Source organism: Oncorhynchus clarkii, chromosome 6, assembly GCF_045791955.1.
Source record: "Oncorhynchus clarkii lewisi isolate Uvic-CL-2024 chromosome 6, UVic_Ocla_1.0, whole genome shotgun sequence".
NCBI lineage: Eukaryota > Metazoa > Chordata > Actinopteri > Salmoniformes > Salmonidae > Oncorhynchus > Oncorhynchus clarkii.
In genome coordinates, this window is record NC_092152.1 from 61,949,126 (window position 1) to 61,971,014 (window position 21,889).

Sequence of the window (21,889 nt, forward strand, 5' to 3'; positions counted from 1 at the left end):
ACTGTGATTTTCCTTTCACTCTCTGATCCTGCTCCCAAGTGCTTATTCAGAAACACACACATTCATTTTCTTGACAGTCCTCTCAAGGCCGCTGTCAATTTGTTTTACTCCTTTTGTCTTGAGTCATTTTGAGGCCATCTGTAGCATACATTGTGCCCAGTGTCAGCAGCCTGAGAGGGGGTGGTGGTGGGCTGTGGGTAGTGGGGGGTCCTGCCCAGGGCTCTGTGTGTTATTGTTGCCCAGTGGTCAGAGGTGCCGGGGGGCCGGGTGACAGTGTGCCAGGCTCTCAGCAGGCTACTGTTCACTGTGGGTTAGTGTGTGTGTCTAAGCCATACTCACTTCTCTCCCCAGCCATCCCAGGGCCATCTGTGGTGTGTGTGTGTGTGTGTTACAGGACAACAGGTGTGTGTTTCCGTATTGCTGAAATGATGATGGACCTCAGCTTTTACAACGGCACTTCCTCTCTCTGTAACGATGATGAGCGCAATAAACCAATAGCATGTGTGCTAATAACCCTGTTCATAACAGCCATAACACCTCAGTGTATTCTCCTGTGTTCCCTCTGGCTCATCTGCATGGAGGGGATCCAGCTGGCAGTAGCAGGCACCGATCAAACCTTCCGTGTAAGATGGTCCCCAGTACCTCTCCCTCAGGGGCCATTATGCTCTGTGTTCAGCACCGTGGAGCGGAGCTGTCGTCAGGCAGACTTTAAAGAGCGCCGGAGTTCTGTACCGATAGGTAACAAAGACACACCCCCTTCAGAGGAGCAGTGGGATTTACGGTCATAAAATGACCACACTGTACCATCAATGGTATAGGAGCAGCAGAATGTAGATGGGCTAAATGATTATTATTGTTATGTTAGTTTCAGCTCTGATCTTTGGCCAGCCTCCTCATCCGTACCCTCGGGGTCCTTTCCGTCTTCTCTTACTCTGCAGACATTGAAAGGTATTCATGATACTGGTTGGCTCGCTGTCCATCCAGGAGATTAGCAGGTGCTGCAACGCCAAAGGTTGGCTCTCAAGCACTGGAGAGAAAAAGCTCTGAAGACTTAACTCAACAGTTTATCTGGCAGGAAGATGTGGGTCTTAGCCAAGACGCTTCAGTTTGTTAGTTGTGTCCTTCAGGGAATTAATTAAAACCATTATACTCAAACCTACTTTCCTCTGAAAGGTTAATTCAACCTTTTCATTCTCCCTTCAGGTTCCCAGTAACGAGTTGGCCACTCTGTCAACCATGTTGGTGTTAAGGTTGGAAAAAAGCCTGTTGAATACAAATACAATTAATCAGTGAAGTGTCTAGCACGTCAATGAAGGAGCGATGCGTTTGAGGCTGCAGATCTAGAGTGAGGGTAAAGCACGAGGGCTTTGTGGTGTGGCTGGGGTCTATCTCAGGGGTGACCTGACTCATGAAAACAAAGAGTTGCCGTGGTGACTGGGAGGAGGTAGGCGTGTCAGGATCCTGGCGGCAGTACCAGGAGGACGGACGGGTGGGCAGAAAGACAGGAGGGTTGGGCTGGCTGCTTGTGATAGGGCCTCTCCTCTCTCCCTTTCTCCATTTCTCTCTCTCTTCTCTTTGTCTCCTTCTGTCTCTTTCTCTCCCCCCCCTGCAGTATGTGGGAGGCTGGGGAGAGAACACTGAATCGCAATAAAACTGAGAGATGGAGCCTTCCCTTTTCTCGCTCAGCACAGACACAACGGCTTTCTTATAACTATGTGATTACAATACATCGCTAGTGATGTAAAACCTAGATTGAACCACAAATTGTTATGGTAGTGTAATATAACCACACATCCTTTCCCAGATAGATAGAGAAGTGATTCATTAATCCAGCTATAGTTACTGGCACTAAGGAGGTGACTTTACCGTGGCTGTAATCAAGGACGTTGACAGAATAATAAATGGATATGGTGAGTTGGTAAAAGACCATGAAGTCAGACTGGAGGCTCATTCATTAAGGAAGGAGGGAAGGGCTTGTACATATCGTAAAGCTGTCGGAAGGGAGAGAATAAGAGTTCAGTTTCCCACTTTGAGCACCGACACAAAGCCCAAACTCTGTGTTAGATTTAGTGTCAGGTAGGTGGCTCACAACACTTAGTAGGGTTGTCACGATACCAGTATTGTGATACTCAATCTTAATGTTGGAAACAAGCAGCCTTATGTTGTCACCCAGAATCACATTTATTTTCCAAGCTATAATATGTTACATACTGTAGGTTTTTAAAGGGCCGAATAGTTTATTTTGCTTTGTTATTCTTTTTGTCATGGAAAATCCGGTATCGTAGTATCACCATACTAGTATTGTGACGACCTTAGCACTTAGATTGGACAGATTTTCAGAACCTCGATAAGTTTGGGATGTGTGGTGTGGCGTAGAGAGAACAAAAGATAACTTTTGAGAGGTGAAAAAACAACAACTTATTTCTCTGAGGTGTAGACTGTGTTGAGTGCCCTTTACCAAAGCAGACTTTAATACAAAGTACAATTTTACTCTGGAAGTGGCAAGCAGAAGGTAGCCAGGACTTCATCTTTAAAAGGAAAATATTCCTGCACTTTGTTCTCTCTGTGAGAACTCAGAGGCCTTTTTCACTCTGCCCATGAAGAGTTTCTTACTTCCTGTCAAGAAGGCATTTAAATTCATCAGACCTAAAGCTATCTGTTGTGAGTGATACTGTTAAAGACTGGTACTGTTTAAGACTTGGAGATGGGAGTGAAATGTGAAGCATATATTAAGCAGAGCAGAGCATTACAAACACACAGCTAGCCCAGATACTTAACCCGCCCAGTGTGCGTGCTGTGTGGACTATTGGCCTCAGACAAATGAACTTACTCCAGAGGAGATTCTCCGTGAATTTCTCCTTTTTAAAGTCTAATTTTTCCAGCTGACTACGTTTCATGACTTTAATGTAGTCTTTAATGACCCTGGCATGCTTGATAAAGCAAGTCATTAAAATGTGTTGTAAGGCATCAGAAGAAGGGGTACAGGCCCACTAATGCTGCTCTCTACTCTCCTCTCTGCTTTACATTTAGAGGACCAATAGCATCTAGAAATACCGATTTGGCAGACTTGATTTGTTCCAGTTAAATACCATGATGATGTTTGCCATCCCATCCCCATGGCATACATCTTAAATGATAATGGGCTTATTAGTGATGATGTCAATATAGGGTACAATTTATTTGTTCCAGTGGTAAAATCCATATTGCAATACTTATCAGCCAAAGATATGCTAGAAAGTTACTGTAGCTAGCATTGGAAAGCACCCTCTTCTCCTGACCCTGGAAAAACACTTTCTTCTATTTTACCATTGTTTTGCCTGTTGTTTTGGTTTCTGGGCAGCACTTAAGGGGCTTAAGGCACAGCCTTAAGTATTCCTCAGGCCTCTGCTCCTCACACAGAGGGATGTGGTGGTCCCTGCCTTACTGAATGCCTCCCTGCCTCCTCCGCCCTAAGGCACAGGAATCGGGAGAGACCCGGTCCCAATTTGTCAGCCAAACAAGGAAGGCGTCACAGACTATTTTGAAGCTGTAGCTCATCCACAGATGTACTTTCAGTAAGTCTCTTCATAGTGAGTGTTCCTTCCCAGCTGAGTCTCTCTCATATCACTTTATTGAGATGCGGCACGGAGTCTGAGCGAACCGGGCTCAGCATCATCTCACTGGGACCAACACCCCCGCCTGTTTATCACGCTCTCCCTTGTTCAGTTCTCTGCTCATTACCACTACATTCACTTTCAGGACCGTGTCCATTCTAGTCGTGTGGGTAGCTTAAAGAGGTTCACAGTGGAGCAGGGACTGATAATGACAGTACGGGTCCATGCATTATAATTATATTATGACTGAATCTCAATGTGGGCCAGTGGCAGGGTGAAATTAGTGTGTCTCAACTGTACCATCACCATTTACTTAACTAGGCCAGTCAGTTAAGAACAAATTCTTATTTTCTATGACGGCCTAGTGGTGGGTTAACCGCTTTGTTCAGGGGCAGAATGACAGATTTGTACTTTGTCAGCTCGGGGATTCGAACTTGCAGCCTTTCGGTTACTAGTCCAATGCTCTAACCACTAGGCTACGCTGCCGCCCCATCCAACCATGCCCTGAGGCTGCTGCAGTCATGTAGGTTCACCTCTTCACTGGGACCTCAGCTGGTTCACACTAATGACAGCTTTCTCTCTATCGCCTGCAGCAAGTTGTGTGCCTGACTGGAACTCAAGGGCCAGACAAAGGGCTCTAAATGTAACAAACACACACACACACACATGCACACACACTAGGGCTGCTGAAGAGGAAGACGAATCTTCCCTCAACACACCTACCTTGCTTCCTGTGTATGTACAGTATATATGGGAATATTCCACTGACTTAATTATAGTATACTATAAATCTACATGTGTTGTTTATTGATCAGTCAATCCAAGATATCACCTGGAGTGAAAATATTTCAAGGAAAACCATATGAACAATGTTCATAGTAAAGAAGTAAAACAATAACCATGTTATGATGGTGCAGGGAACATACAGTTTGTTTTAGATATCTGTCTATGGATCCTGTCTGGGGAGAATTGGCCTCCAAGGTGTTTTCACCCAATCAGGTGCTGTGAGGCACCTATTGTTTTATTCATATCTCTTACCCAAACATATACAGTGGGGCAAAAAAGTATTTAGTCAGCCACCAATTGTGCAAGTTCTCCCACTTATAAAGATGAGGCATGTAATTTGCATCATAGGTACACTTCAACTATGACAGACAAAATCAGAAAAAAAATCCAGAAAATCACATTTTAATGAATTTTTATGAATTTATTTGCAAATTATGGTGGAAAATAAGTATTTGGTCACCTACAAACAAGCAAGATTTCTGGCTCTCACAGACCTGTAACTTCTTCTTTGAGGCCCCCCTGTCCTCCACTTGTTACCTGTATTAATGGCACCTGTTTGAACTTGTTATCAGTATAAAAGACACCTGTCCACAACCTCAAGCAGTCACACTCCAAACTCCACTATGGCCAAGACCAAAGAGCTGTCAAAGGACACCAGAAACCAAATTGTAGACCTGCACCAGGCTGGGAAGACTGAATCTGCAATAGGTAAGCAGCTTGGTTTGAAGAAATCAACTGTGGGAGCAATTATTAGGAAATGGAAGACATACAAGACCACTGATAACCTCACTCGATCTGGGGCTCCACGCAAGATCTCACCCCGTGGGGTCAAAATGATCACAAGAACGGTGAGCAAAAATCCCAGAACCACACGGGGGGACCTAGTGAATGACCTGCAGAGAGCTGGGACCAAAGTAACAAAGCCTACCATCAGTAACACACTACGCCGCCAGGGACTCAAATCCTGCAGTGCCAGACGTGTCCCCCTGCTTAAGCCAGTACATGTCCAGGCCTGTCTGAAGTTTGCTAGAGAGCATTTGGATGACCCAGAAGAAGATTGGGAGAATGTCATATGGTCAGATGAAACCAAAATATAACTTTTTGGTAAAAACTCAACTCGTCGCGTTTGGAGGACAAAGAATGCTGAGTTGCATCCAAAGAGCACCATACCTACTGTGAAGCATGGGGGTGGAAACATCATGCTTTGGGGCTGTTTTTCTGCAAAGGGACCAGGACGACTGATCCGTGTAAAGGAAAGAATGAATGGGGCCATGTATCGTGAGATTTTGAGTGAAAACCTCCTTCCATCAGCAAGGGCATTGAAGATGAAACGTGGCTGGTTCTTTCAGCATGACAATGATCCCAAACACACCGCCCGGGCAACGAAGGAGTGGCTTCGTAAGAAGCATTTCAAGGTCCTGGAGTGGCCTAGCCAGTCTCTAGATCTCAACCCCATAGAAAATCTTTGGAGGGAGTTGAAAGTCCGTGTTGCCCAGCAACAGCCCCAAAACATCACTGCTCTAGAGGAGCAACAAAGGGTATATAACAAAGTATTGAGATAAACTTTTGTTATTGACCAAATACTTATTTTCCAACATAATTTGAAAATAAATTCATTAAAAATCCTACAATGTGATTATCTGGATTTTGTTTCTCATTTTGTCTGTCATAGTTGAAGTGTACCTATGATAAATTACAGGCCTCTCTCATCTTTTTAAGTGGGAGAACTTGCACAATTGGTGGCTTACTAAATTACTTTTTGCCCCACTGTACAGTACCAGTCAAATTTTGGACACACCTACTCATTCAAGGGTTTTTGTTTATTTGTACTGTTTTCTACAATGTACACTGGGGTGGCAGATAGCCTAGAGATTTGAGACCTGGAAGGTTGCTAGATCGAATCCCCGTGCTGACAAGGTAGAAATCTGTCGCTCTGCCCCTGAACAATGCAGTTAACCCACTGTTCCTAGGCCGTCATTGTAAATAAGAATTTGTTCTTAACTGACTTGCCTAGTTAAATAAAGGTAAAATAAAAAATAAGAATAGTGTAGACATCACAACTACACATAAGGAATCATGTAGTAACCAAAATAGTGTTAAACAAATCAAAATATATTTTAGATTCTTCAAAGTAGCCACCAGTAGACTGGTACTGTATATAGTGGCTTGCGAAAGTATAGGCATTTTTCTTATTTTGTTGCCTTACAACCTGGAATTAAAATGTATTTTTTTGTGGGTTTGTACCACCTTTTGCAGCAATTACAGCTGCAAATCTCTTGGGGTATGTCTCTATAAGCTTGGCACATCTAGCCACTGGGATTTTTGCACATTCTTCAAGGAAAAACTGCTCCAACTCCTTCAAGTTGGATGGGTTCCGCTAGTGTACAGCAATCTTTGTCATACCACAGATTCTCAATTGGATTGAGGTCTGGGCTTTGACTAGGCCATTCCAAGACATTTAAATGTTTCCCCTTAAACCACTCAAGTGTTGCTTTAGCAGTATGCTTAGGGTCATTGTCCTGCTGGAAGGTGAGCCTCCGTCTCCGGGTCTCAAATCTCTGGAAGACTGAAACAGTCCTCAATAATCTCCATATATTTAGCACCATTCATCATTCCTTCAATTCTGACCAGTTTCCCAGTCCCTGCCGATGGAAAAACATACCCACAGCATGATGCGGCCACCACCATGCTTCATTGTGGGGATGGTATTCTCGGGGTGATGAGAGGTGTTGGGTTTGTGCCAGACATAGCATTTTCCTTGATGGCCAAAAAGCTCAATTTTAGTCTCATCTGACCACAGTACCTTCTTCCATATGTTTGGGGAGTCTCCCACATGCCTTCTGGTGAACACCACACGTGTTTGCTTATTTTATTCTTTAAGCAATGGCTTTTTTTCTGGCAACTCTTCTGTAAAGCCCAGCTCTGTGGAGTGTACGGCTTAAAGTGGTCCTATGGACACAGGCATGGAGGTGCAGTAAATCCTCAGCAAATTGTATTACGTCTCTGCCTGTTAAATTTGAATCATGCATCATAGCACTGCAGTCTGATGTGATGTGCAGGAGGCCCTGTGTTGGGGATCTAAAGAAATGTCTGCATGTGCCTAGGAACAGGGCAGCTTTTAACAAGGCACACCAAACGTTCTGTTTTTCATAATACTGTAAATATTGAAGGAGACACATCTCCTGTTAACCTAACAGTAGGAATCATTACAGTGGTAGGAGTAATGATGCACCTACTTATTTAAGACTCTCAGGAGCAATTCCCCGATTTTGTTGATCCATTTTACGATTGATTTTCATCTGTTATTCGGTTCATATCATTCAGTATGTAACATCCTTTTGTAGGTGCAAAACACCTTCTACTTGAACCGCTTTGAACCTTCCCAGTAATACACCTAATATAAAACCTTTTAACACCTCTGTTTCTTTGTGCTGTAGGAGAGAGCGGTGTTGTGTGTAACTTTGGGGCAAAGCAGACGGGGTTGGCGTAGATTATTGACACCATGTAAACTATATTTTGTCTCCAATATTTATTGAAAACACAAGTACATTTGCACAATGAGCACTTGTTGTCTCTCAAATTCTTTCTAACAGTTGTTGGTTAGCTAGCGATATTCTTTTGTCATATTAGCATAGACGTGACATTAGTAAAAACACCTCAAAACATGACGGATGGGTATCAAGAACAAGATAAAACTAGCTGAAACGAGCCACTTACGATTCCCCACATGGCAGCTTCTTGTCATTGCTGCAAGCTATCTGGCCATCCAGAACCATAACAACACACTGCCTTCTGCCCCATTGAAGGAGGCGTATTGTTTTCGTGACTTGTTAGCTAACCCGTCTATAGACACTTACATTTCTTTTGGGTGTCTGTCTGGTCATACTTTACCCTATACAGAACAGTGGTGTGTGAGACTGATCTTTGAACATGATCCTGTCATGTGTGGAGTGGAGTTTTCTACAGTGGGTGTTGATCAATATTCTGATAGGTTTCTCTATTGCAATGTGAGCCAGATGCAGTGCCAGTTGAAAGGACAGAGAGCTGCAACGACAGCGATGGAAGCTGAAAGGACAGCGAAAACACACTGCAGCTTGTTTGGAAAGGAAGTGATTAAGCCATCCTATTGGGGTTTACAAAGGAGGTGTTTTACATATCTAATAAAATAAGCGCTGAAGTGCAATTACTAGTGTGATTAGGGCCAATTAGTTGGGATCCATTTCACTGTTGTTGCGTGCAATACGATATAGGCGCTGCCAATGCCACTGTTTCTGTTAACACCAGTCTTGCTTGAATTTTGTCCTTACTGTACTTCCAGCAAGCTATAGGCTCATTTAAATATATCCAGTAGAATATAAACATGATTGTTTCCTTGTTGTCAAGTTAAGTGTTAGAATGGTTGGGCTGCTGTGAAAGAAGCAGATTAACCTCCTCCACAGGTAGAATACAGTAAGTCATTAAGAAAAGCATGGGCATGGACAGTATGTGTGTTACACGAAGATACTGCATAAGCTCCTATATCACGAGGGAACGGCCATAGAGAAACCGCTTTGATATTCCTCTCTTGACATGCATGCATATTAGAATGCCCTAATTATAGGAAGCACATGGGAAAAAAACGTATATTTTACTGTCGTGCTGTTTTTGTGCGCTTTCCAGTCATTTCCTCACTGTGACGCTCATTGTCACTATTCTAATTAAGGCTGCTTGTTCAAGAAGGACCAACTGTGATTTGTACCAGGGTTTAGTCGTCAGGTCTGTCACATGTTTTCCTGTAATCAGATGAGGGAGACTTGGAACTTGGACACAATAGGCATGTGGCACTGGCTGGTGTCTGGATTCACATTGACATGGTGATGTGTCGTTCAGGGGATGACATCTTTGTGAGAGGAGTAGTCTATGGGGAAAAGGTCGAACGGTATGTAGATCGTTCTGCGTTATATTTCATTTTGAATTAGGGATATACCAGGAGACAGAATACAAATTGCCCTGAACAGGTAGGACAGATTCCTTATGTATTTGTTGTGATAGGTCGTCATTCACATGGTAATGTATTCAAATTCAATAAAAGCTGTCAAGTCTAATTCATACGGCCCAGCCCAAACAAAGCAGAATTTGGGAAAGCTATTTGGGGACTGGGAGGATTGAATGATTCACACCTCAGAAATTCTATTGATAGACAGGTAGACACACAGACACTCTGCACATACAAAATCGATCCAGGCAGACAGAATACATTGAAGGAGAGGTAAAACATACACACTCTTGGTGGAAACACTCAGTCAACAGATGTATCCAGGGGTCATGTGGTGGATTTATTCAGAACCAAACAAAGAGATGGTGAAAGGTCATTGGTACCCATAGGAGGCAGCTACTCTTAGCCACTAATAATTGCCCATTGGGAGTGGCAAGGCGGGGCTGGGCTGGCTGCTAGAGGATGCTGGAAATAATAGGGGGAGCAGGGAGGAGCGTAGAGGAGAGCAGCCGGTGGGGGATGGGGTAAGAGGCAGGGCAATATGCCTGTATCACTACACGCCTGGCCCTCTTCAACACTACTACTGCTCAGGACCAGAGACAGAGGTAGGACATATAGTTCCATGCCTTATTATTGTTGCTCTTTATGAGTTTCTGCCAGTCAGTTATCTACCGCATGTTTCAACTATCACATTTCCTATTGTACCAACTATAACGATAGAAAGCTGGGTTGAATGGGGAATCATGTGTTCTGTACATGTGTCTGAACTTGCTCTCCCCATAGACTTTCCAGTGGGCAGCTTCTTTGTCTAGCAACATCATCAGCAGTATTACTCTGAGTCAGTCACCTGAATGGATGGCCATAATGTGGGTTGTGACTGTGAATGTGCGCTTTTGGAGCTACACCTCGTCCATGCCCAGACACAGCCTCCTGACGGACAGGGAGGTGGGGAGGTGGCCTCTGCCTCCCTGTGGATGCTGGAGTGGGGAGAATTAGCTGTTGCAATCACATGTGATGGCAAAACGTCAATATGGGCAGAGGGGGAGAGAGAGAGAAGAGGGGGAAGGCACAACAAAAGCCCCTCAGAGAGCAGCCAGTTGTTAGTGGCAACTGGTGGAGATGAGACTGGTGGAAGGAACATAGAGGAGAGAAGGAGAGAAAGTGGGACACCAGGTCACTCTCTCTTTAAATCGCAGTATTTTAATACTCATCTAATATTTTTGTGCCGGCACTCGTCTTCACAGCCTTGTGTGTGTGTGTGCATCCTCTATTAATGGCTTCTCACGTGACTTATACCGTCCCTTCCCTGTTTGATAGCTTTTTGATGAGATTGTTGAATTTGTTTAGGGCCCTGCGTGCAGAAGCACCAGAAATACCCCAACGTAATCTCTCCCAGCTCTCCTCGTGGCCGCACCCTAGCAATGATTCGAGCAATCTGAATTAGGAGAATGATCCAAATCTCCCAGGCGAGCCTTTCTCCACCCTGCTGTGTGCAGATCAATACCAGTGCAGATACTCTGGGAGACTGAACATTTCGCCAATCTCTCCCGATCTAGGAGTGAATATTCACCGGCCTCTGTGTAGAGATGACCTCCAATTTGAGTATCGATTGTATGACTGTCAAAGTCCAATTAGCTTAAGGTAAAGGCAGGCTCCCTCTTTGTTTCATTCTCTTGCCTCAGACGTTTGTCCGCAGGCCAAACACAACTCCATGCAAAGCGTTGTATTGAGCAGAGTTCTGTATTGTGCCAAGGCTAATGCAGTAGTGCTAAGTAAGCACTTAAATGTGGGTGTGGGTAAGCTACTCGAGAACCTGTCTGCCTCCAATAGCAGTAATTGATCAAGTCTTTCAGTGGTGAAGAGATCCTGTGTCCAGTCGCAGGTTCGAAGAAAGAGAGAGAGGTTTTTGTGTTCAGCAGGGGAATCAATGTGCATCAACCATTTGTAAAGGCATTGATGCTATGTTAGGATGAGTTAGACCTAACTTAGAGGTATGCACAGAGCACAGACTCTTTGTTTTGTCAGACTAGTTCTCCTGATCTTTACCACAGGTGAGGTGCACATGATGGTTTGGAACGGTTTCCACACTGAGATCAGTGCTTCTACGATGCTAGTTGTAAGATGCTGGGATGTGTATGTGGTTAAAAGCCTTTTATTTATTTTATTATACTTTTTTACATTTTATGTAAGGGGTAGATCAGCTTTAATATTGTAGATAGATTGGGCCTTCCATCAATGTAATTGTCTGCATCCTTTCCAATCCCCTATATACTATATATATTTTTTTGTAAATATATATATATATATATATATATATATATATATATATATATATATATATTTTTTTTTATATAATATTTTATTATTTTCCCCTAAGGCTACCACCCCTCCCCTAATCTGAGTAAACTAATGGACAGCAACACTTAGGTTTCTACTTCCAGCTTATAAATACTATATACATTTTACCGACATAGTATATTTTTACAACAGTTATCTTTTGTTTGTTTTTAGTCCCATCCTTCAGCTACCCTCCCATCTATCTCTGAACACCATCCAGTTGGGATTTCTATTTGCTATATATTTTTCAACTGTGCTGTGGTGTTTCACCAAAGCTTTTAAACTTTCTATTCTCAAAATGTCTAAAGCTTGTAAATTAAAGATACACATTTTTGCAAGAGTATTATACTTTTGATTGATTGACTGACTTTTCAGATCACTCAGCAGTGCTATCTGCAGTCCTGAACCTGTGACCAAAAACAAGCTACTTATGGACAGTACCAAAACAAATGATCTAATGATTGTCTCTTTGCAGCCAAATCTGCAGAGCTGGGATGGTTGTATCCTCCATTTATATAACATTCTATTGATTGCAAGAATTTTGTATAATCATTTAAATTGAAAAAAAATCTGCGTTTTGAATCCTGCGTTGTTTTGTGTATCAGTTCAAGATCCATGTGCTATGGAATCGGAACATCAAACATCTCTTCCCAACTATTTTGCGATCTATATGGCACAGCTGTCAATTTCAGGTCCTTAAATGAACCTGGTATACTTTTTTTATTTTTATTCATAACAATTTTATTTTAACCAAGTATGGTCTTTAATGCAATGCCGACAGACAAGTTCCTTACTTTCTCCCCCTTCCACTTGCCTATTCCATTTTTGTGGTAATACTGAAATTAGTTGGTTGTAATTTTGGGTAGAGCAGTTGTTCAAAAACCTTTATTGGTTCCCTCACTACGTCTTCTTGTTTTGAATGTGATGATGAAAAACTAAACATCCCACCGTGCCTTTCCTTCCTTCCTGTCAGTCATAGTGCATCTGTAATTGGCCCTAACAGGTTTTCACAGTCGGACAACAGAGTGGTTAACTCTCTCACTGTGTCTATTAGGCTCACTCACTGGGGGGCATAACACTTACAAAACTTTTCATCTTTGTAGCCTTCCTGCACTGTATTTAATTGAGCTGTTGTTTGTGATGATTGCACTGTAGCAGTATAGCTCTAATGGTGTGGTTCTCTCTTTCTGCGTTCTGTAGGACTGAGGACCATTTGAGATGCATGGCCTGTAAGCAGCCAGCGCCAGCGATGGCTCATAGGAAGAGGCCAGGGACCAGCGGCTCCAGCTGCAGCATGGTGGAGCCCCCCGTCCGGGCCCCCTGCACCGCCGCCTACCCCCCAGAGCAGCACGACCAGGAGCAGGAGGAGGGGCCGGGGGAGGAGGAGGAGGTCCACTACTGCCGCCAGCAGGGCCTGGAGCCAGAGCTGACGGACAGCCGGCCGGACACACCTACTACACCGGAGCCGCAACACGAGCATGAACACAGCCATGACCACGATCACCCAGACTGCCACGGCCATGATGACCACAGTCACAGCGACGACCATGCAGAGTGCCATGGCCACGACCGCGAGCATGCAGGCTGTCACGATCACGGTCACAGTCACGACGATGTAGACTGCCACGACCACGGCCACGTCCACAGTCACATCAATGACCACGACCATGCAGGCTGCCACGGCCACCATCACGACCACGCTGACAGCCTGGATGGAGACTCCAGCTCTGACTATGTGAACAACAGCTCAGAGGAGGAGGACTATGATGAAGGTCTGCCGGAGGAGGATGAGGGCATCACCTACTACATCCGCTACTGCCCTGAGGATGACAGCTACCTGGAGGGCAGCATAGACTGCAACGAAGGCGAGGCTGACTATACCGCCAGCACCGTGCAGCACGTCCCGGCTGAGCCCCCGGGCGACACAGACGAGTGCCAGGAAGCGGTGGAGGAGTGGGTGGAGGGAGAAGGTGGGGTGGAGGTGGGGGAGGTGCGCTGTGAGGTGGTGGAGCAGGACCCAGATGAACAGATCTACGACGTCCTGGACCACCACCCCCACCCCGCCGCCGTCCTGCATGAGTCCCCCCCACCCACAGAGGAAGAGGAGGAGGTGAGAGCTGGGGTTGCTTACACTGGGGACTACAATGGCCCAGAGGAGGAAAATGGGAACTCCGTGGTTCACGAATCGCGGTCTCCATACCGTGGCCGTAAAGTGGTAGTGGAGGGGGAGACAGGGGAGGAGGCGGAGGAGGACATTGACCAGATAGTGGCAGAGATCAAGATGAGTATGAGCATGGGTAGTCTGAGCAGCGGTGGTACTGACCAGAGTCCTGACGAGCTGGTGCAAGACAGTGTACCCAGTGATTACCACCCTCCTGAGGCCCACGCCAAGCCTGAGTCTGCCCCCCACACCCCAACCCCACACCGCCACGACAGCAGACCCAAGTCCCTCAACCTCCCCTCCTCCACACGGCACAACAACCCTGAGCTCCAGAGGGGCTTCAAGGTTCGCTCCCGCACCCCGGAGGAGCGACAGCAGTGGGCTCAAGAACAGGTGAGAAGGAGAGGCCATTTTGATAGATATTTTCTATACACACTCATTGAATCTCCTCTATTGAAATGATGTGAATGAAAAGTCAGATGTACAGTTTAGGTGATGTGTTGAGAAAGTTCTCAGAATAGAAATCCAACATTATTCGCTCGTCCAAATTTTAGATCAAGGACCGAGTGATCAAACTGATTTTCACACTTCATTTTTTTCAATTCAAAGTTTCTGATGCCTCTAACACTAATCTCCCGGATAAACATGACTAGATTTTGTGGCATTTACCAAAGTATCCATTTTAGAAGCTCTATAACCAACACTTAAACCATGCTTCTCCTTCTTTACACTCTACCCGAGTGGGGGATGGTACAATGCCGTAAGGGGGGACATCTGTATAGACTAACGTTATACATTAAAGGTCAAATCGTGGGGCTGCTTATATTTGTCCTGTTTCACACATGCACAAGTGTGTAACCTGTACAGTGTGTGGTGAAATGGAAATGCGTGTCCCACTCCCCCCGAGGCACCCTCGTAGAGTGGGGTCACGACATGTGTTTAACACAGCTGGAGACACAAGATGTACTGCCAGGCTATGTTCAGATTCTCGTGCAGAGCTATGCCATTAGAACTGATTAACTTCTTATGGCTGCAATCCTGTTAACGGGAGCGATATGACAACAGCCAGTGAAAGTGCAGGGCGCCAATTTCAAAACATCAAAAATCTCAATCAAAATTCCTCAAACATACATATATCTCATACCATTTTAAAGCTAATATTGTTGTTAATCCCACCACAGTGTCCAATTTCAAATATGCTTTACAGCAAAAGCACCACAAACGATTATGTTAGGTCACCACATAGCCACAGAAAAACACAGCCATTTTTCCAGCAAAAGATTTTCCAGCCAGAGTCACAAAAAGCACAGAGATCAAATTAATCACTAACCTTTGATCATCTTCATCAGATGACACTCATAGGACTTCATGTTACACAATACATGTATGTTTTGTTTGATAAAGTTCATATTTATCAAAATATGAGTTTACATTGGCGCGTTACATTCACTAGTTCCAAAAACATTGAGTGATTTTGCATAGTCACATCCTTCAACAGAAATACTCATCATAAATGTAGATGATAATACAAGTTTTACACATGGAATTATAGATATACCTCTCCTTAATGCAACCGCTGTGTCAGATTTAAAAAAAACTTTACGGAAAAAGAAACCCATGCAATAATCTGAGACTGCGCTCAGAAGTAAACTTCACAATAGCCGCAATGATGGCGTCAACATAAACAAGAAATAACATGATAAATATTCCCTTACCTTTGATGATCTACATCAGAAAGCACTCCAGGAATCCCAGGTCCACAATAAATGTTTGTTTTGTTCGATAATGTCCGTTATTTATGTCCAAATACCATCTTTTGTTAGCACATTTGGTATAAATATCCAAACGCTCATTCTGGTCAGCGTTACGTAGGACAAAAACTTCAAAAAGTTATAGTACAGGTCGAAGAAACATTTCAAACTAAGTACAGATTTAATCATTAGGATGTTTTTAACCTATAGCTTCAATAAAGTTCCAACCGGAGTATTCCTTCGTGTCTTGATGAGCAATGAAACGCAAGTGGATACCATGAGGAATAAGCGTGATCAGAAAATGGCTGACTGCCAGACACCTGATAGATTCTGCTCTCATTCACTCCCACAACACCGTAGAAGTCTCATTCAAATTTCTATGGATGGTTGACATCTAGTGGATCATCATTATCATCATTAATATCTCAAAGGGATTTAATTGGGGACTCAGAATACATACAAAGCTCAGATTTCTCACTTCCTGTTTTGATTTCTCCTCAGGATTTTTCCTGCCATATGGGTTTGGATATACTCACAGACATCATTCAGACAGTTTTCGAAACTTTAGAGTGTTTTCTATCCAATACTAATAATAATATGCATATATTAACAACTGAGACTGAGGAGCAGGCCGTTTACTTTGGGCAACTTATTCATCCAAGCTACTCAATACTGCCCCCCAGCCATTAAACCAAGATTTGCGACAGGGGGATATTTATTATGTGTGAGGTGGTTGACAGGCAGGTTATTGCATTTTAGCTATAGTGCAGCTAGTGAGGTTGTTCCCTTCCCCCAGCCACAGCCAGACACCTTGAGCTCCCCTCTCCTATCTCCCATGCCCACTGCCCTCATTCAGATCCAGCCTCACACACATACATACACACACACACACACACACACGCACACGCACACGCACACACACACACAAACACGCCTCTTCCTGTCCTCCACCAAGCTCCTCTGTGTTCTACCATTCTCGCCCCCAGCCCTGCCAGATGGTGAGGTGTGGGGAGAGCCTGAGCGTGTGCCCTGCAGTATGGGATGGCAGCATGCTGATACACACCTGCTCCATCGTGGTGTGCATGTGTGTAATGTGTGTGTGCTTGTGGTTGTGTGTGTTCTCTTTACTGTGTTGGAGAGAAATGGGACAGGCCACATAACTGGATTATATTGTAAGCAAGCACATATTGTGCAGGAACAGTCACTGACGACAACAAATAAAAAATCTACTGCCCAGGTTAAATTCGATGACTGTTTGTGATTTTACTCAACAGTTGTAAATGTTTTGCTAAATGCTTTCAGCGTTCAGGTACTGGGATTAAAGGCTCACTGAAGTGTTTGAAAACATCAGATTTAGGTTTGAGACTTCCTCCTTCCTCAGGGCAGAGATTTGTTTTATCCTGTCAAACAAATGGACATGATTCTTAATGAATTACTGTGTGCTCAAGCTGTTGTGTAGATGTTGAATACTAATCAGGACTTTGTGCGGTGCTGTCAATGTAAAAAGAAGGATTGTTGAGTTATGTAAATATGAAATGAGAGCAATTTCATCATCTTTGTCATGCTTTGCTAAGTAAATGTGAACTGTCATGGCAATAGCAGTATTCAAGTCAACATGTTATTGTGTGTGTGTGTAATTTTACAGAAACACGTGTTACCGATCTCAATTCATGTCTAGTAATAGCATGACCTTTATTTTTTTACCCCCCATTACAACTATTCTCTTTTCCTGGACCATAGAGAAATGTATCAGACTTTACTACTAATGTTTGTTGGCTGTAGCTCCCTAAGGAACCGGTCCTTTTTTTTTCTTTCTACTGTCTGCTTGGAAATGTATTATTAACTCTCTGTTGCCCGCTGGTCCCTGTTTAACCCCTGGTTTAACCTCCACAGATGACCAACGGTGCGGAGCATCCCAGGAAACAGCAGCGTTCTGACCTCAACGTGCCGCTGGAGAACAACAATGTCCCGGAGGTAAACTGTCTCTGTCTGCAGTCCAAATTTATTGCGACAGATGATATAATGTGGAATACATAACAGTATTATTACTGTCCTGTGCTTGTCCTTCAGAGCCGGTGTCATGGGTGTGAAGGGGTTTTCTTCAGATTATTATCATACAGATTATTTATCATCAAATCAATCTTTATTTATAGAATTCAGACAAAAAAATTATAATAACAATGAAAATAAAAAGCTGTATCTCAGAGGTTAGCTAGCTAACATTGAACCTGGTTGGTTAGCTCCCAGCAGATTCATGCAGGGTAGTAACGACATGATTTGGCACTATGTTCATTGTTATTTAACTAGCTAACGTTAGCTGGCTGGCTCGTTAGCTAACGTTATGTGATATGTGTGATCTTACACGTTGTTTACTTAGCTAGGTTAATTGTTTTCCTAGCTAGCTAGCTACATGTTTTAAGCTAAAGTGTACAACACCCGTTGAATATGGCCGGTGTCAGTAAACGTCGGCAAAAAAGCGGAACAAAATTGTTACCAGCGGGGCTGGTTAGGCTGTTTTCATGTTATCCAGAGGTAAACTAATCATTGGCCAGAGCGTCAAGTGTGCGCTCTGAATGCTCCGAGGGGGAAACGAGATGGGTGGGGCTAAAGCTTAAGAGGGTGTGAACGATGTTGAATGGGTGTAGGCAAAGAAGAGCTCTTCACTAGATACCAAAACATTCAAAGGCCATTTTCTCAAAAGTGAGTTTACAAGTTTATCAACTTTCACAGCAGAATTACTTCCCCATTGTTCCTCAAATGCAGTGTATGATATACAATTTTGTAGCTCTGAGTCTCTTTTGTAGCTCTGAGTCTCTACCAAAGTAAAAAACACCATTTCAAATGTTGCTACGTAAGACTGAATACAGGTGAGTCACATATTTACTACACAACAAACATAAGATATATTTTTAATTATACAAACTGAACAACTAAAAAGCACACTAAGGAAAAGAAAAGCTAAAAATGTGTTTTAAAATCTCTTTAAAATATGTCCACAGTTTCGGCCCCCTTCGGGTTCTCTGGCAGGCTATTCCAGAGGCTGGGGGCATAATAACTAAAGGCTGCCTCTCCATGCCTCTTGGTCTTAGGCTTTGAGATCATTAAAAGGCCAGTGCCAGAGGATTTATGAAAATCAATTAACTGTGTTTATGAATGACTTAAGTCCCTGTCTCCAGGTAACACAGTGTGGTTGTCCAGTTTTCTTAAGGAAATCACCACTGTTATTATTGTGGACATTTCTCTCAGGGACATTCTATACAAGGCTGCTAACCTCATCCCTCACTTCCATTGCTCTGAAAGGAAGGGAATTGGCTGTGCCCTTTTTTTGACTCTAGTCAAGTCACTGGTTGGGAGCAGCAAGCTGTGTGTTTACATCAGGGAAAATCACTCAACCTTGACCTGACTGTTCAAATGACGCTCTGTGACAAAGCCCTTTCTGCTCTGCGCAACCTCCATAGGAACCCTCTCCTCTGCCCAACCCAGTCTTATCATCCTAACATGGTTTTGTCTGGCCAGGCTGTCATTCACACACCAAAGGTCATCTAGTATAGAGGTCGACCGATTTATGATTTTTCAACGCTGATACCGATTATTGGAGGACCAAAAAAGCAAATACCGATTAATCGGCCGATTTTAAACAAACAAAAAATGTATTTGTAATAATGACAATTACACAAATTCTGAATTAACACTTATTTTAACTTAATATAATACATCAATAAAATCTATTTAGCCTCAAGTAAATAATGGAACATGTTCCATTTGGTTTAAATAATGCAAAAACAAAGTGTTGGAGAAGAAAGCAAAAGTGCAGTATGTGCTATGTAAGAAAGCTAATGTTTAGGTTCCTTGCTTAGAACATGAGAACATATGAAAGCTGGTGGTTCCTTTTAACATGAGTCTTCAATATTCCCAAGTAAGAAGCTTTAGGTTGTAGTTATTTTAGGAATTATAGGATTATTTCCCTCTATACCATTTGTATTTCATTAACCTTTGACTATTGGATGTTCTTATAGGCACTTTAGTATTGCCAGTGTAACAGTATAGCTTCCGTCCCTCTCCTCGCTCCTCCCTGGGCTCGAACCAGCAACACAACGACAACAGCCACCATCGAAGCAGCATTACCCATGCAGAGAAAGGGGAACAACTACTAGAAGGCTCAGAGCGAGTGACGTTTTGACGTTTGAAACGCTATTAGCGCGCGCTAACTAGCTAGCCATTTCACTTCGGTTACACCAGCCTCATCTCGGGAGTTGATAGGCTTGAAGTCATAAACAGCGCAATGCTTGACGCACAACGAAGAGCTGCTGGAAAAACGCATGAAAGTGCTGTTTGAATGAATGTTTACGCGCCTGCTTCTGCCTACCACCGCTCAGTCAGATACTTAGATACTTGTATGCTCAGTCAGATTATATGCAACGCAGGACACGCTAGATAATATCTAGTAATATCATCAACCATGTGTAGTTAACTAGTGATTATGATTGATTGTTTTTTATAAGTTTAATGCTAGCTAGCAACTTACCTTGGCTTACTACATTCGCGTAACAGTGCAACGAGAGAGAGGCAGGTCGTTATTGCGTTGGACTAGTTAACTGTAAATTGCAAGATTGGATCCCCCGAGCTGACAAGGCGAAAATCTGTCGTTCTGCCCCTGAACAAGGCAGTTAACCCACCGTTCCTAGGCCGTCATTGAAAATAAGAATGTGTTCTTAACTGACTTGCCTAGTTAAATAAAGGTATATAAAAATAAACATTGTTTTTCATTTTTAATCAGCAAATTGGTGCCCAAAAATTCAGATTGTTATGACCGATTAATCGGCCATTCCGATTAATCGGTCAACCTCTAATCTAATATGATACGGTAGGATTTAAGTATTGGCAAAGCAACAGCTGGTGTATATTTGTGGGAGGCCACTATAGCATACGTGTACATATATATATATATATATATATATATATATATATATATATATATATATATATATATATATATACTAGGACGTTGTTTCCCTTTAAGTTATTAAGTGGTTTGATAATGCTCCTGGGCCTTCCTCACAGACTGTAATGAACGACCACACATATATCAGCCTGGACCCTCCATTTGAGTGGCATGTCTTTTAAGTGATGGCCATTACTCAGAGTGCTTTTTCTGTAGAAGTATTGATATACAGTAGTGTTTTACATCTGAAGAGTTAAGCATGTCATGACCCGGCATGTTAACATGGACCACTGTTTACAATCAGGTCGATGCCATAAAGTTGTGCTTCCTTTTGATCTGTACTATACACTCTTAGAAAAAACGGATTCCAACAGGGTTGTTTGGCTGTCGCCATAGGAGAACCCTTTTTCGTTCCTGGTAGAGCCAATTTTGGTTCCAGGTAGGACCATTTTTAGTTCCATATAGAACTCTCTATGGAAAGGGTTCTACATGGAACCCAAAAAGGGTTCTTCAAAGGGTTCTCCTATGGGGATAGCTGAAGAACCCTTTCAGGTTCTAGATAGCACATTGCTTCTTCCATTTTCTTCCTCATCTGTTGATGAATAGGGTTTGTATCAATTTCATAGGTTACTTTGAACTGATGTTCAAAAATGTTTTGTCTTCTTTGACAGAATTAAGCTTTTGGAGTTTGTTGGTCTGTTGTTTGTTGTGGAAGCCGCAGGCTTTGCAGAGAGGCGGTTTTCCTTTCAGTTTCATGAAATGAGAATGCATATTTCATTCTGCTTGACTAATTCAGAGAGTTCAATCAAGACTTTATGTTTTTCAGGAAACTAAGAAGGCTGCATCTTTCCCCAGCTTTGTTGATGGTAAGGTACCTCTACGTCTGTTTATTTTGAGGATGAAATCAAGACAAAAATTAATCAAATTCACAACATCAAAAACAGATATTCCCTGTAAGAGGCTTATATCGCTTTGGGTGCAGGAATCTGCTCATTCCAAGGATAGTAGATTTGTCTTTCAAAGTCAAGCTCCTTAATAACCACTCAAAATCTAGTTGCAAAATTACAGATCATGGAGTGAGTGAGTGAGAGAGAGATCAACAAGTCTGCATTTGAAAATTAAGACAAACAGAAAGAAAGTAAATACGAATGATCATATTCATTTTTCACTATCTTTATTTGGACAATTTACCTGAGAGCCATCATGTCAGACGTGTCAGTGAGTTTGTCGTCAATGTGGGAGGGCTATATCTAAGCAGGCCAGTCCCAGGCCTCTGTGTATGTTTGGTTCGAGAAGTTTTCAAGGCGTTCTTCGCCAAACCCCTCTCACCACTGGGCAGCGAAC

General features: G+C 43.1%; 1 protein-coding gene across 2 annotated transcripts in view; it reads left to right on the top strand.

Moving 5' to 3' along the window:
* LOC139411401 (amyloid-beta A4 precursor protein-binding family A member 2-like) overlaps positions 1 to 21,889 on the top strand; it is a 68,441-nt gene that overhangs the window by 30,868 nt on the left and 15,684 nt on the right. For both annotated transcript variants that reach the window (XM_071157707.1, XM_071157708.1), the window contains exons 2-4: positions 12,892 to 14,245; positions 17,497 to 17,577; positions 21,372 to 21,411. In XM_071157707.1, the coding sequence (XP_071013808.1) occupies positions 12,914 to 14,245; positions 17,497 to 17,577; positions 21,372 to 21,411 (1,453 nt within the window). In that variant the 5' untranslated portion in view covers positions 12,892 to 12,913. The remainder of the gene's footprint in view (positions 1 to 12,891; positions 14,246 to 17,496; positions 17,578 to 21,371; positions 21,412 to 21,889) is intronic.